This window comes from Chiloscyllium plagiosum, chromosome 33 (genome assembly GCF_004010195.1).
Source record: "Chiloscyllium plagiosum isolate BGI_BamShark_2017 chromosome 33, ASM401019v2, whole genome shotgun sequence".
In the NCBI taxonomy this organism is placed as follows: Eukaryota; Metazoa; Chordata; class Chondrichthyes; order Orectolobiformes; family Hemiscylliidae; genus Chiloscyllium; species Chiloscyllium plagiosum.
In genome coordinates this window covers 31,410,642-31,427,359 of record NC_057742.1, presented here as the reverse complement: position 1 = coordinate 31,427,359, position 16,718 = coordinate 31,410,642, and the positions used below count along the sequence as shown (strand labels likewise).

The 16,718-nt window shown below is 40.5% G+C and overlaps 1 protein-coding gene across 3 annotated transcripts in view; it reads right to left on the bottom strand.

Annotated features, from left to right (window-relative positions):
- Window positions 1-1,737: 1,737 nt before the first annotated feature.
- fam171a2a (family with sequence similarity 171 member A2a) overlaps window positions 1,738-16,718 on the bottom strand; it is a 310,310-nt gene continuing 295,329 nt past the window's right edge. For all 3 annotated transcript variants that reach the window (XM_043675235.1, XM_043675236.1, XM_043675237.1), the window contains 2 exons: window positions 11,322-11,445; window positions 1,738-7,201 (listed from right to left, as the gene is read on the bottom strand). In XM_043675235.1, the coding sequence (XP_043531170.1) occupies window positions 5,638-7,201; window positions 11,322-11,445 (1,688 nt within the window). In that variant the 3' untranslated portion in view covers window positions 1,738-5,637. The remainder of the gene's footprint in view (window positions 7,202-11,321; window positions 11,446-16,718) is intronic.

Below are 16,718 nucleotides of genomic sequence, written 5' to 3'. Positions count from 1 at the left end.
GACCACACTTGGAGAACTACATACATACTTGGTCCTCATATTTGAGGGAGGATGTGGTTGCATTGGAGGCTGTTCAGAGAAGGTTCACTGGATTGAATCCAGAGGTGAGGAGTTTGACTTAAGAAGACAGTCTCAGCAGTTTAGGCCTACACTTGTGGAGTTTTAGAACAATGAGAGGAAATCTAATTGAGGTGTATAAAGATGCTAAAGGGAATTGACAAAATAAACAGAGAGGATGTCTCCTTGTGGGGAAGACCAGAATGAGAGGTCTTGCTTTTAGAATAATGGGAAGCAGATTTAAAACCGAGATGAGGAGAGGTTGAGAGTATGTGGAATTCACTACTATAGTGTGATGGATGCTGGAACATTGATTAAATTGAAGGAAGAGACAGCTTTTTAATTAGTAAGAGGGCAGGAAAGTGGAGTTACAGAACACAATTTGCTTAAAGCCATTAACAATTGTGAATAGCCATGTACACAAGTCAGATTGTGTACTTTTAAGTAAATGTTCTACATCATTTAGAAGAAAGAAACCCAAGAAGGACGCTCTAGGTCAAAGACAGATATGAATGACCTAGGTCCCCTTACTGAGAGGAGGAGAGAGTCCTATTTTTATAACTGATGACCTATGTTGGGTGGAAATAAAATTGAAGTGGTAGGTGATGAAGAGACTTTGATGTCAAAAGGCAAAAGTCCCTGGTACTAAATGGGGTCTGAGTGTTGTAAATCTGAGGTAGTGGTCAATTCTCCAGATTAAGGAGATAGTCCCATATTTCTGCATCGGGCGTACATGTGTCTGCTGCATTCATGGATTCTTTCTCAAAGGGAATTAGTGGTTGGGTGGTGAGGCAGAAACTGGGTGCAGCTTTAGGTTACAGAATGGTCTTTTTCAGGGTCAAGGCTGTTCTGTTTATTGACTGCAGTGGTCCTAAGAGTGTGTATCATCTTAAGTTCACACCTGGTGGAAGATCTGCACTATAAAACAGCCTATAGCTCAGCACAATTTGGCACACTTGCTCAAAATAAGTGAAAGGATGGTTATGAATATACGAACAGCACCCATAGTCTTTCCTGCCTTTCGATGAGATTGTGGCCAATCTGTAAGTTCTTCACCTTTGCTCCATTTCCTTTAATGCTTCCTGGATAATAAAGACATTAAAAATTCAATGTTCATCTGTTGCTATGAAAATTGGAAGAAAGAGCATACTTGCAGTTGTTGGTTTGGGAACAGGAGGAAGATGCCTTTATTTGTTGTGTAATTGTCATAATCACCTGACTTGAGGAATCTAATAGAAAGTGCTCTCTATGCTCCTAATATCTCTCATCTTAAGTGCAAGACAATATTTTGAGAAATATGGAGAATGGGTGGAGAGCTTAGGAGGTGTAAGTGTTAATTTCGCACATTACTTGGAGAAACTCTTTCTGTTTAAATAATCCTACCTTCCACCCTAGTAGAAATCTCTCTCTTTCATATTTCTGTACTTGTTTGAAAATTACTACCTTTAACTTCAAGTTATGATGAACAGTTATTAACTTTAGCCTCTGAACTAGTTCTCTATCCACTGGTACAGGTTGACTAATTCAGCAAAAAAACACAGCTTTCTGGGCTGCATTCCTTGGATCTGTTTGGAGTTGGGGAGGGTTTGGCCCTAAGAAAGGTCAGTTATTATACCAATTCATAAACAATTTTGCATACATTAAATTTCAACACTAGTTCAACAACAAAGAGAAGCTGGATTCATTTCTCAAACATTTTTAATAAGCTTTGTATTAACAACTTTAGGAACAAGCAAAAAAGATTGCACAGAATTTTGACCATGTTTTCTTTGAAAAGAGCAAACTGGATACCAAGCACACATCTCTGTTTAAGACCACCTTGTTTAAAAAAAAACGTGGTCAACAGTCAAACAAAAGACACAAGAGTCACTAGCACTAATCAATTTAAAATGTAGCCATACGTACAATATGTCCAAGTCATTCATCTTACCTCTGTTGTGGCACAGCATTGGAGACAATTCAATGACATGAACTTTGCAAAAGGAGATTTGAAATGATCACAAGACAACTGTCTATTAGGTTTTTTTTTAAAAAAAGCAACAGGTCCACAATAACAATCCCAATAACCCTTAAAGTAGCACTTATTTTGAGCCTAAAATTACATAGCTTAATATGTGCATTAACAGGAAAGGTTGCCCCCTCAATTTTAACACGCCTTTTTAAACAGAATAAAATAAAACATTGCTTAATATACTTTTGGTCTAGTCTAGATTACAAGGTGATCTTGTGGTGCGAGACTCACCATGGGGGCACATGGGTTTGAGCTAAGGTTATAAAACTAACTGGCTGATTCCACGTGCTATGCTCCTGTTTATTAGATCTTTAATTCGAAGAGGGTCAATTTATTACTGATCATTCATTGTTTGTTGCTGAGCACATCACAATATGGAGTGTTGCAAACAGTGAAAGGTCATTTTCGGATTGTTTTTAATGTTAACAGAAGAGGTGAATCAGTACTGCAGGTTGGACTCCAATTCAAAACCTAGTTGAATATGAATTAAGAAGCAGGTTGCTTTCATTCTACATCAAATCCAATTTTTTTTAAGCTGCATTTAAATGTCCTTGATAGCACAAGAAATGTAATCACTATGGGTACTGGATACTTCCTGAACGCTTGAATCCAATGTTTAAATTCCAGTCTTCAGCTTTTTATATTTTTGTCAGTGCAAGGACATGTACTGCTTACTTTGGATTATTCATATATTCAACAGCCTGTTAGAATATGTCAGTTAAAATTTGGTATGGCTGTATATCTTCTCTTAACCAACAATAGGATGTGCATTTAGGAATGTTCATTTCAAAATAAAAAATAAAAGCTTTGAATATGAATTAGTAAACTTGGTGTTACCACTGTCTTGGACAGATGAGAATGTTACTTTTTAAAACTAGATATCGTAGTGATTAATTTCATTTCAGGTGCCATGCAATATCTGACAGTTCTATACATCTTTGAACCTAGCAACATCAGAGATGAGAACTGGAATATCACATCCTTGTTTTTGCACCATCATCTTCACACTCAGACAAGCATAGCTTGGTGAGATAAAGTAAACCCTGTATTAAGTCTTAAACCTTACCAAACAATTTCCATCCAATCATCTTAGCACTTTGATTACAATAACGATGGGTCTTGCGCTGTGAGGCAGTATATTACAATCTGCAGGTAAAGAGTTCCAGGGCTCCTTTCAATTGGTAGCCAAGGAAGCCTTTTATGCCACTCGACCAGACTGGGGTTTGAACCCAAGTCTATCAGTTGAAAAGGCAATGAGTACTCATAAACCGCACTGCAACACTTTTTCATAAAAGGTAACAAAATGTGTCAAATGCAATCTCTGCAGCTTTGTTTTTAATTTGTCTATGGGATTTGGTCACTATTGGCTATCAACATTTATTACCCATCCCTAATTGCTCTGAAAAAGGTGTCATCTTTGAGCGGCTGCAGTCCTTGGAGATGTGAGGACTTTAAAGTGTTGTCAGAAACAGAGTTTCTGGATTTTGACCCAGTGCAAGTCAGGGTGGTGTGTAGCTGAGATGGAAACTTGCAGATAATAGTATTTGCTACCTTTGTTGTTCTAGATGGTAGAGGTCACAGGTTTGGAAGGTACTGCTGAAGGTGCGATGTAGTGGATCTTGTCATAGTCATGTGTATTGGGTTTGTATAGTGAAGGGAGTGAATGTTGAAGGTGGTGGATGGAGTCCTGGTCGAGCTACTTTGTCCTGGATGGTGTCGAGCTTCTTGACTGATTTTGGAGCTGCATTTATCCAATTATGCTCTGTTTATTTGTATCTGTAAGTTCTTATTAGTGAATACTCATTGGAGGTCCCAAATTAAATGCTTTATTACATTTATATCAATAAGGTATATTCTTTGTGTTGTCCAATGAACTACAAATTTAATAGTAACAGAATTATCTTAATATTCACTTAATTTTGATTTTCTTTCAGCTAATTCATTTTTTGTGAAGATATTTATTTGACATAGATTGATGGTCTATTGAATGCAGAAGCCTTTTGTCACACATAGGGGCATTGCTGTGCCTGGATATCTTTGCAGTCCTTGAATGTGGTCATGAATTGGAGTGGGGGAACAGATGGTGTCTCAATGGCAGTGGCCCATGCTAAATTTATGAATCTCTGATGGAGGGGCCTCATCCCAATCAGATTTAGGAAATTGCTGCTGATTGTTAAGTTATTAATCTTGTCTAGACAGCTCAATAAAATGGCAGATACAGACCCATAGTCCTCACAGGTAACCGGTCTTAATTTAAAAAGGCCCCTCGCCAGTGTTCAGGGCTGCTTCAATTTAGGCCCACTGAACATTGCAATCACTAACGTCCCCTTGCTATTGCAAACTGTTTTCATGAGAGTAAAATCACTTCTTGATCTTCAGGCAGGAGGTTTGAAAATGCAGCCCTCTGTTCAAATAAGTTAGGCCCTCCTACACTTTACTCGGTCAAATATATATCCTTTGTAACAAGTGCAGGGATAATGTGCTCAGTAGGTACTTTGTTTGATTCTGAAGCAATCTAAAGGAGTCATTATGAATACTGGATGATTTACACAAGAAATCACACTAATCCATGATTCATGGGCCAGATAATTTCTATGGGCATCAGGCTACTAGTCATTTCTTTCACATATATTAATTGAACAATTCATCTTGACGTAACTAATACATTTAAATATAAAACAGCACTTGAATTAATTGTACCTGTGATTATTTCTCTTACCTGGCAGGTTGGCTGCAATCTATCAAAAACCACAGTGGTAAACTGTAACTGGGCTATGGTTCATTTTACTGTTTCTGCACATATTGAATGTCACACTTATAAAATATGTATAAATTCCAACTTCCTAATATTAGGCTCTTCATTGTCGCCTGTCACCTTATATCAGCACAAGTGTTGCTTTCCCTCCTTTTTGCACAACTTAGACATAAAGAAGGCACTTGGAGAGTACTGGACCAGGTCTATATGGTCTGCTACTGGGATTGGTTTTCAGGTCAAGTTAAGGAAAGTACAATACACGAGGAAAAAGAAACAAAGTACCTTCCAAATAAAAAGCTCCTATTCAAAAACATTGTGACATGTAAAATTACTGCTCCTCAAGCAAGAAAATGCTTCATTTGGTAGGGTTGTTCCAATTAAAGTAACAAAAGGACCTAACCTTTATATAGTGTCTTCATCTTCCTCAGGAAAAACAGGTACTGAGTTTTTTTTTGTGAGGGCTGAAACCACACTGGCATTTTCTCTTCACAGAAACTCAGTATTAAAGACAACATTAATGCATGTTCCAACTGCCCTTACAGAAGACTTGCAGTTTTGTCACTGGGGTTGTTCTCCCTCTTTCTCTCAAAAATTTCTTCAGCTTTGCAAAAAAAACAAAAGCACAAATTCTGGGAGAAGTAGATTGCTGCTTTCAACTCTTCCTTGGTCTGCATTTTCTCGAGGCCGCTGGAGATTGTTGGTTCAGACTTTGCCGTTTTCGTTTTGTTTGTGCTCAAATTTTCTGTTGGGTTGCTGATGCATTTTCAGACACTTGAAGATTTTATTCAAGGTCTTGGGAAAGTAAGTCCGCTGTTCACTTCAAATTAAAAACCATCAAAGGTCTCTCCTCCCTTTTCTGCCAGGGGCTCTTTTTATTCTCACCTTGGTCATCTGCCCCTTCAGAGTGATCTTGCATTTCTTCCTCTGGGCTAGTGGTCGAATCCCTGTGAATCTCGCTAGTACTGCTCCTCATACTGTTACCTCTGCTGCGATCCCGCCGATGAAGTGTTTCCCTGTGTTCAGAAGTCTCTTCAAGCAATGGGGTGAGGGAGTTATCCTCTGGAGAACAGACAGCTGTTCTGCTTTCGCTGCTGCTCTGCTCTGGATCATCCATGTAAGCCAGTTTACCATAGGCCATGCCTCCAGGAGGGGGCCGCTCATGATCCTCTTTTGCTTTTTTGCCAGGCTTGGTCTCATTCACGTCGACGCCAGAATCTAAGCTAGCATCATTGCTTCCGATCCTTTCTCCCGTCTGTAAATCGATGTAAGAATGCCGGACGTGAGCATTGGATCGCCCATCCAGTGAGACAAACCAAGCTCTGGGATGTTGAGGTTTTACCCCCAACTCCAAGAACTTCTTTTCAGTGAGTGCTTGCAGTTCTCCATTCATCTGTGCCATTGCTGACTCATTCAGTAATACTGCCATCGGGCCAGTCATGGAAGAGGAGTGAGGGCCCCATCCTTTGCCTTCTCCATCATCGGATGGTGGGGTCGGTTGTTGTACTTGCTGATGCTGATACTGTTGAGGGCCGTGCTGATGGGACATGGACCCTCCCACCTGAGCCCCTTTCATCTCCAACTGTTCTGTCCCTATGGCTGCTGACTGATCCATGCAAGGATAATCGGAAGTTAATCCCATATAATGGGCAGGTATGACTAAAGTAGGCATTACATTTCTGTACATGTTGTCCTTCATGTGATCGATAGAACCGCAGAAGATGAGTTGGCCTGGCTGGGACAGTGTTGTAGGCCTAGCCAGGTGATCCACAGACTGGGACATCATGTATTCTGAGGGCTTATTATCCATTTTGTGGCCAATGAGGGATTCAAAAGGTGGTGGCAGTGGTGGAGGGGAGGGTGGATCATTTGCACAAAGTTTGCTTTCTGCTAAGATGCGTCGCGCATGACCTTCTCTGCCTTTTTCATCCATCGGTTGTTGGGCAACCATTGAGCTATAGCTTCGCCTGTAGTCGTCCATTAAAGGTGGTTCCAACTCTCCAGAAGCATCCATGGACCTTGCAACTTTCAATGGGAAGCTCTCCACTGTCCTACGGTAGTCATCTTTAGAATTTCCTCGATGAGCTAACGTGTCAGTGGATGCCTTGCTGATGTGCCTCATCTTTTGGCTGGAGTCCCTGTATGGAATCTGCTTGAAGAACTCTTCTCGGGAATTCTCAAACTCTCGAGATGTACTGAAGGCTGATTTCAGGATGGGTGTGTGGACATCCATATCCCCATTGGAGGACACTGATTCCAAGTGGCTGGTGCTGATCAAATTAATGTGAGACATGGAGGTGGCTTGGTCCTTCTTGGAGCTGTCTAAAGTCGAAGTGATCTGTAATTTTCTGTGCTGTTGGCGTGGTTTTAGACATCTTCTCCTGTTAAATAAAAATTCCATTACTAAATCTACTACAAGTTTAAAAACCATCATATTTACATTAAAATGACTGAACATGGTAAGTACTTTCAAACATACTGCAGGGCATAGGCAACATTTCAAATACAGCAATTTAAAGCACTAGACTGAATGACTGAAAATGTAACATGACATAAAATGAAACAGTATTATAACTGATAATTCCATGCAGAAGTTAATTTTGTTTAAATATATTAATAATAAAATATAATCTAACCTGTTTGAAATTTTCAAAATATACCTATATCTTCCAATGAATTGAAAGGGTCACTAGACTCAATGTTAAACCTACTTTCTCTTCACAGATAATGTCAGACCTGCTGAGTTTCTCCTGCAAATTCTATTTTTGTTTGTTTCAGATCTCCAGCATCCACTATTGCATTGTTGTATCTCAAGTGACTGCATGATTTCAATTTGGAGACAGTGAGGACTGCAGATGCTGGAGAAGGAAGAGTCAATAAAGTGTGGCGCTGGAAAAAGCACAGCAAGTCAGGCACCATCTGAGGAACAAGAGAGTCAACGGGTTCGGGCTGGACCCCTCATCAGGAGTGAGGAGGGAGAAGGGGGTGGGGCTGGGGGAAAAGGTAGTTGGAATGGCGATAGGTCTGTGAAGGTAGGAACTGATTGTGATAGGTCAGTGGGAAGTGTGGAGCAAATAGGTGGGAAGGAAGGTGAACAGATAGGTCAGGTCAAGAGGGCATAGCCAACAGAGTGCAAACTCAGGGACCAGTTCAGGAAACATCTCTGGTCTGTGTGCACCAACCAACCCCATCTTCCTCCAGCCATCTATTTCAGCTCCCCCTCCTACTCCCATGATGACATGTCCATTCTGGGCCTCCTCCACCACCTACACAAGGCTACCCACAAACTGGAGGAGGAACACCTCATCTTCTGCTTCGGGAACCTACAACCACCCGGCCTCAACTTTGAATTCACCAGTTTCCAAATATCCCCTCCCCTCACCCCATCCCAGATCCAACCCTCCAACTTGGCTATGCCCTCTTGACCTGACCTACCTATCCATCTTCCTTCCCACCGACCTATCACAATCACCTCCTAACTTTGCCCACCTATTGCCATCCCAACTACCTTTCCCCAAGCCCCCTACCCCTATTCATTTCTCAGCACCCCTCTTCCCCCTCACCAGTGCTGATGAAGGGTTAAGCCTGAAATGTCAATTCTCTTGCTCCTCAGATGCTGCCTGACCTGATGTGGTTTTTTCCAGTGTAACACTTCAATCACAATTTTAAAAGTTCATTTTATCAAAATATTTAGGAGCCACTACTAAAAATAGAAGTGGAAAAGTTATGATTTTCTCCAGGCTGGCAGTCTGCGAGAACATGGATTTGCAATATTATCCTTATGTTTTGAGGGTTCAATGGTTCAATCCTTCATGCTGTAGTGAGCACTGGTTTCCAGCAGGTGGGGCTTGAGCTACCAACCTAGAGATCCATTCAGGTTTTCAACCCAATGCCTGCATTCCTCTGTGTATTCTGTTCTTGATGTGCTCTGGGTGAACTTCAAAAAAACACAGCTTTGAATGATTTTAGCAGTAGGATATGCAATAGAACTTGAAACATTTATTTATAGGCCACACATCAGAGTTTGGGTACTGAAAGGAAAAATGCTATAATTATATACACACATTCTTTAAAAAGAGGGGTCAGAGTGGAACAATATGTTGGATCTTTAGCACTGAGACAATTGCAGACTGCCTTTTCAATCAAATGAGGAGAAGTCCAAGATGCAAGTGCCCTCTCTCAAACCTTCTAAACATTAAATTTTTAAAAATGGCCTCAGCAGCTAAGCTGTGGAGGGGTAAGCCCTTTATTGGGAGGACTGTGGCTACAGGTGAATTTATGCAGGTAGAGGGGGTCTTTCAGCCTGGCCTCTGACAATAGCCCAGTGATTATTATGATTTGTCGTCCCCTCCCACTTCCATATTACCCTCAATGGAACCTAAAAATCCAGCCCAAATTGTTTTGAGGAAGGCTGTTGAAAGAACATTGAACAGTACAGCATAGTACAAGCCCTCTATGTCGTGCTGACCTTTTATCCTACTCTAAGATCAAAGTAACCTACATATCCTACTTTCTACTAGCATCCATGTGGCTATCCAAGAGTGGCTTAAATATCCCTAATGTATGTGACTCTACTACCACTGCTGGCAGTGCATTCCACGCACCCATCACTTTCGCTGTAAAGAACCTACCTCTGACATCACCCCTAAACCTTCCTCCAATCACCTTATAATTATGCCCCGTCGTGATAGCCATTTCCGCCCTGGGGAAAAACCTCTGGCAAATGACGCTCAAGAAATGTAGATTTAATGGATCCATAACTTTTATGATCATTGTAAAATCATACACTGAGAAATTTAACACGATGCGCGAATGATTAAATAAAGTTCCAAAAACAAGATCAAAATTAAGTCATTAATGCCTGATGTGCCATTTTAATCTCAATTTCAATATCCCGCTCCTTTTCCACCTAACTCAAGTAACTCTCCCCTTCTAAAATAAATTAATTAATTCTGTATCTTAATTATATTTCTTTGGGTGAAGAAATTCATTGTGTTTACTTAGAACTAATTTTAAAATCTGTCTCCTTGTTGTGGATTCCCTTATTAATGCTGGTAATTTGCTTCACTATCTGAAGCCATTAATCAGTTTGTCCTGACAGCTTCCTGGTCTCCAGGGAGGTAACAGGCAAGGGGGTTTTATTCTTGGCTGACAGTTTTGTCAAGTTTCATAGTGTGGCGTTTCTCACCTCGGCCTAGCAAGGGCATGGGGAAGGGGGAGGGCTGGAGGAGCTTTCCATTCTTGTTATGAACTGGGACAATATCGGCAGCACTTTACTTTAGGAATGAAAATCCAGCTCAAAGTCTCCAGAAAACAAGCTGGAATTGTATCAGAGGTTGCTCATACAGTCGAAAGACTTTGTGGTTGCAAAGTGGTGTGAAAAATCTGAGAGATCGAGCATCATTTTACCCTGTAATTTAAAATACACACTGACCATAATCTGTCTGCCAACTCATGTTTGATTTATACTGATTTTCATTTGGATAAAGAATTCTACAGGTTCATTACTCTCAGAAGAAGTTTTCCTTATCTCAGTCTTAAATGTGCGACCCCTCATTCTGAGGCTATATTTTCTGATCCTAGAATCTCCCACAAGGGGAAATCAACCTTTCGGCATCAACCCTGTAAAGTCCCCTCAGAATCTTGTTTGTTTCTCTAAGCTTGCCTCTCATTCTTCATTGGGGTTTAGAAGAAAGATCCAACTTACTCAACCTGTCCTCATTTTGAAACTTCCCTTGACTGTCTCCAATGCTGCTATATCTATTCCTTCGATTTGGGGCTTAAAACCATTGACAGTATTCCAGCAGGTGCCTGGAATAGTTTTAGCAAAACCCCCCATTTTTACAGTCTACTTCTTTTGAAATAAAGGCCGACATTCCATTTGCTTTTCCTGTTTCCCTATTATATTGAAAACTTCAGTACATAAATAGGTTGTAAATCTTCACAGAATTGCAGCAGGGTTTCTTGAGAAAATTAATAGTCAGGCATTACAAGGTTAATTTGATAAGTGACAATTAATAGAATCATCATAGAATCCCTACAATGTGTAAGCAGGTTATTGGGTCCACACTGATCCTGAAAAGAGCATCCCATCCTGACCCAGCCCACTACCCTAGCCCTCTAAACCTACATTTCCCATGGTTAATCCACCTAGCCTGCACATCCCTGGACATTGTGGGCAATTCAGCACAACCAATCCACCTAACCCATCTTTGGACTGTGGGAGGAAACCCACATCACCCGGAGGAAACCAGGCCAGACACCATGAGAATGCGCAAACTCCACACAGACAGACGGTCACCCAAAGCTGGAATTGAACTAGGTCCCTGGCGCTGTGAGGCAGCATTGCTAATCACTGAGCCACCATATATTGCTCCATCATGAATAAGTGAGCTGAATCCTGATTCTCGATGGGGAATAAAGTCAGTGCAGGGGTTAAAAAGAGAGGAAAACAAATAAAAGACAGACTGTCAAGGAAACAAGAAAACTACACCAGTTTACCTGCAGTAATAGAGCAGCAAGCACAGTAGAACCAGGACCAACAGGGCCATAGCTCCAAGAATGGTGAGCAGAAATATGGTGTGGTAGGTTGTGATATCTCCAAACCTCGAGAGGTTGACTGCAGCTGTAAACAAACAGTAAAAAAAAGAGTTATAAGGTAATAAAACTCAAAAGAAAGCCAGCATAACCAAAGAAGACAAATTATTCAATGCCAACCTCTGAAAATGTTCCTTGTGCCTTTGTTTATTGTTAATGTGGGAAGTAAACGTCACAGTTTTACATAGACACACAAGGACTATCTGGGAACACAAACATTGTTTTATTTGGAAAACTCCTGTTCCCCACCAATGTTCCTTCTTTATCCAGAAAGACAATCATGTCTTGAACCCATCTATAATTGCTGCTTATTCTATCATCTAATCTCCTTCGGGTGAGAAATTCCTGCCGATTTTACATCTCCCTTGTTAGTTTCCTCATCATTAACCTTTATGCTTTACTAGTTAACCACAAACTGACATTTAAAATACTTTTAACCTAAGGATGGGGAGAATGCGGGAAAATTTGTAAAACTGCACTACATCCAGAAATATTTTAAAATCCCTTGTTTATTTTTTTTAAAGAGATAGTTCTAGCCTGCCTGAAGTATTTGCACTTACTACACTGTGGAACATTAATCATGAGGTTATGTAGGATATATACAGTATAGTAGATGTCTTAGTTTGCCAAGATTCTATTTATAGAAAGTAATTCTACCATATGCATTGTATTTTTCCCACTAAATGAACAGTGTGCTGCCAGCATGAAGACTTTACTGTTGTCAAGTCTGGAACTTTTCCATTTAAATCCCTTCGACTGAAACATTTTTTGAACAACCTCAGTTGACAGAATAAACATAGTGACAGCTGTACACTGAGTCCTAGAGTGACAGCATGCATGTGAAGTGAGGATTGGGGTGACAGTGCCATTAGGTGGTAACTAGCTCTGGTAGTAATCCAGAGACATTATGATAGCTGATTGAATTTAAATTCAATGAGTAAAAGCTGAAATTGAAAGCTAATTTCAGTCATGGTGAGCATGAAACCTTCATCGGCTTGAGGGAATTAGCCATCATCACTGGGTCTGGCTTATATGTGACTCCAGACTCTCAGCAATATAGTTGACTTTTAACTGCCTTCTGAAAGGGCTCTAACAAATCACTTAGTTCAGAGGCAATGAAGGCAATAAATGTTGGCCTTACCAGTGACGCCCACATCCCATGAAAGAATTAAAAAAGGAAACCCGGTCAACTTGTCCGCGACAGGTGATTCTCTGCTCGAAGCTTAGTGTTCACATCTCCATTATCATTCTCAAAAAAAAACATCCTTCCAAATCAAAGCAACATCTACAGGCAGATTCCCCGGAGATTTTACACAGCTTATGGCTTGAGTTTCCAACAATGGAATCGCATTTATTTCTGCAGCTGTGTGGTTCACATAAGCCAACTGTGGATGAGGGATTTCAACAGGAAACTGGGGCAAAACCCAAGGTCTCTCAGCCTGTGAGAGTGACTAATAACGTGTCAGAAACATTTAAACAGTAACTGTAAAAGCTGCTGAGAATGTGATATTGTAATCCCACTCGAGAGTCTGTGCAGATAATCTTGTCCAGGTATTTATTCAGAACAGAATTGTTATTATTTGCAAGAATTGTATTTTCCAGGACCTTATTTATATTGAATCTTGGCTGATTTCCCCCTTTGTAATGCCAATACACTCAGGCCAGTTGGACCATGTTAAGTTCATCCACCGATTCATTAATCTAATGCAGCCATCCCAGTTGTATGTTTGCAGTTTAATCAACATGACAGAATTATGAAAAACATAATTTACATGGAGATATGAGATTTATCTCTTTCTCCACAACTACTGGAGGGGGAGGGGGAGCAGCCCGAAGTCGTGGTCCATATTGGCACCAACGACATAGGTAGGAGGAGTCTAGCTTGCTGAGTTTCTCCAGCTTGTTTTTATTTGCATTGGTTTCCTGAGATTTTCAAATATCTAAGCAGAACAGGATTCTGTCAATGGGCAAACTCCAGATGGGACCAACAGATTGGGAATTTTCTAAGGTTTTATTTGTCCCAGTCCTGCATTCAAATCTTTCACTGTTTAAATATTAGGAATCGCCCATACAGATATTTGGAATTGTATTCTATGGCAGTCTTTGGCATTCTATTCCTGACAAAGTAGTGGAAGCAGAGTCCTTGAATATTTTCAAGGCAGGGGTAGATAGATTATTGATCAGCGAGGGTTAAGGGTTTAAGGGTGGGTGGGGATGTGAAGTGATCAGTTCAGTCATGATCTTTTTGAATGGTGGAATAGGCTGGAGTGGCGTACTCCAGTTCCTGATTTGTATGTTTGTAAAGTGGATTGTTCTCCTTGGAGCATAGCAAGTTACAGCGAGATGTAATACAGGTGTTCAAAGTCCTGTTATTGTTTTTCTCTTTGAAGTGTGTATTGAAATTAATTGTGAGAAATAAATAGTAGGCTCAACCAAAGGAAAAGAACTATAGATGTACATAGGTAGATGATATCTGGAAATGTGTTGCTGGAAAAGCGCAGCAGGTCAGGCAGCATCCAGGGAATAGGAGAATCGACGTTTCGGGCATAAGCCCTTCTTCAGCCCATTCCTGAAGAAGGGCTTATGCCCGAAACGTCGATTCTCCTATTCCCTGGATGCTGCCTGACCTGTTGCGCTTTTCCAGCAACACATTTCCAGCTCTGATCTCCAGCATCTGCAGACCTCACTTTCTCCTCATAGGTAGATGATATGGCAGTAGTACAGGGCGACTCTCTGCATAATGATATCCTGAGTGGGACATGAAGTGTGCAAACATTGAAAAGCAGTCAGTAGGGCCAATGGAGGAGTAAATGGCAAATTTAATGGCTCTTCACTTGAATACGCATAGTATTCAGAACACAGCAAATGGGTTAATGGATGTGATCTTATAGCCATTACAGAGATGTTGTTACAAGGTGATCAATGCTGGGAACTAAATATCCAGGGATATGTGACTTTTCATAAGGACAGGCAGGAAAGAAAGGGTGGCATGGTAGCATTGGTGGTACATGATGGAATAAATACAATATCGATAAATGATCTTGAAAGCAATGATGTAGAATCTATATGGGTGGAGGTAAGAAAGAAGTTTGAGAGAGAGGAGCTGTCCAAAGCAACTATACAGTGGGACAGAAAATAAATCATGAGATAATGACAGCATGTAACAAAGACACTACATTAATCATGGATGACTTTAATCTTAATGTAGATTGGCAGAAAAATCCATAAGGAAGATTTCAAATATATAATTGGGACAGTCTCCTCGAACAATATGCTGTGGGCCCCACCAGGGATCATTTGGATCTGGTGATGTGTAATAAGGCAGGTTTAATAAATGATCTCAGAGCAAAAGATCCAATAGGAAACAGTGACCATAATTTAGCATTCAGTTTGAGAGAGAGGAATTTGATTAAGAAACAACTGTGCTAAGTTTTAACAGGATAATCACAATCTGTAACTAGTGGGATCAGTGCTGGGGGTTACATTTACAATACATATCAATGACTTGGATGAGAAAAATGAATGTACTGTAGCCAAGTTTGTGGATGATACAAAAATAGGTGGGACGGTCATGATGACACAAAGAGTCTGCACAGAGATACAGACAGGTTAAGGAAATGGACAGAAAATTGACAGATGGAATATAATATGGGAAAGTGTGAGGATATGTACTTCTGCAGGAAGAATAGTGAAGGTGAATATTATTTAGATGCAGAAATACTGCAGAAAGCTACAGAACAGAGGGATTTGGGAATCCTCGTGCATGAATCACAAAAGGCTAGCATCCAAGTTCAGCAGGTAATCTGCAAGGCTAATAAAATGTTGGTCATTATTTCAAAGGGAATGGAGTATAAAAGTAGGGAGATTTTGCTGAAACTACAAAACAGGTTAGTCAGACCACAGCTGGAATGCTGTGAATACTTTTGGGGTCCTTATCTAAGGAAAGATGGAATGGCATTGGTGGTAGTCCAGGGAAAGTTCAATAGGCTGATACCAGGTTTGCAGGGACTGTCTTATGAGGAGAGATTGAGTTAGTTGGGCCGATACTCCTGGGGTTTAGAAGAATGAAAGGTCACCTTATTAAAAAGACACAAGATTCTTCGGGGGCTTGACAGGGTAGATGTAGAAAGGTACTTTCCCCTTGTGGGAGAGTCTAGGACCAGACGGCACCATCTCAGAATAACAGGTCACACATTTAAAACCTCTGAAGAGGACTTTTTCTCTCAGAGGGGATTCTTTACCACGTTGGATCATTAAGTACGTTCAAGACTGAGATAGACAATGTTTTAATCAGTAATGAAATCAATGCAAATGGCAGAAAAATGGAGTTGAGGATTATTAAATCAGCCATGATCTCATGGAACGGTGGAGCAAATTCGATGGGCTGAATGGCCTACTTCTACCCCTATGCCTTCTGGTTAAATCTCTTTCAAACTAAGTTGAGCACTGGATCATGAATATCACTAACACTATTTGTGAACTGCAACTTGGCTGGATTACACCTTCATTGCTTAACCCCCATCTCAATCCCTCATGTAATTGTGAATTTAAAACTACAAAACAAAATCAAAAATACAATACAGATCAAATGTGCAAACGTTTAGCATCTAGCAGCCCAGGTCATAAATCCAAAACCACTTCCCGAGACTTCACTGTCGCACCCACACACCATCTGGGTTCACTCACTGTATTCCTATGAAGCTTCTATAATTAGTTTGGTTAAATGAATAGAAATGGGGCATTCCTCTCAGAGAACGTACAATTGTCAGGCAGAGATTCTCATTTGGCTGCCATATTTATGGCATTTGGCAGTCTGACTAATACCTTGAGTTTCAATTTAAAATATTAATTTAATTAGGAGAGGGGAACAAAATACTGATTGTTTCAGGCACTGGCATCATGCCTGGCAATATTGTTTGTTTGCTAATACAACGTGACAGAAAGATTGGCATATATCTAATGCCCTTCAGGATTACTTGACATTCCAAAGAGCTTTCCACCGAACAAAATACCTTAGAAATATTGTCACTGTTGCCAGTTTAGGAAACCCTGCAGTCTATTTGCTCACAGCAAGCTCCCACACACAATGAATTAATTACAAAATAACCTTTTTCATATTTGTTTTTGTTGCACTTTAAGTGATGTTGTGGACAGCGAAGAGGGTTACCTCTGATTACAACAGGATCTGGACCAGATGGACCAATGGGCTGAGAAGTGGCAGATGGAGTTTAATTCAGATAAATGCGAGGTGCTGCATTTTGGGAAAGCAAATCAGAGCAAGACTTATACACTTAATGGTAA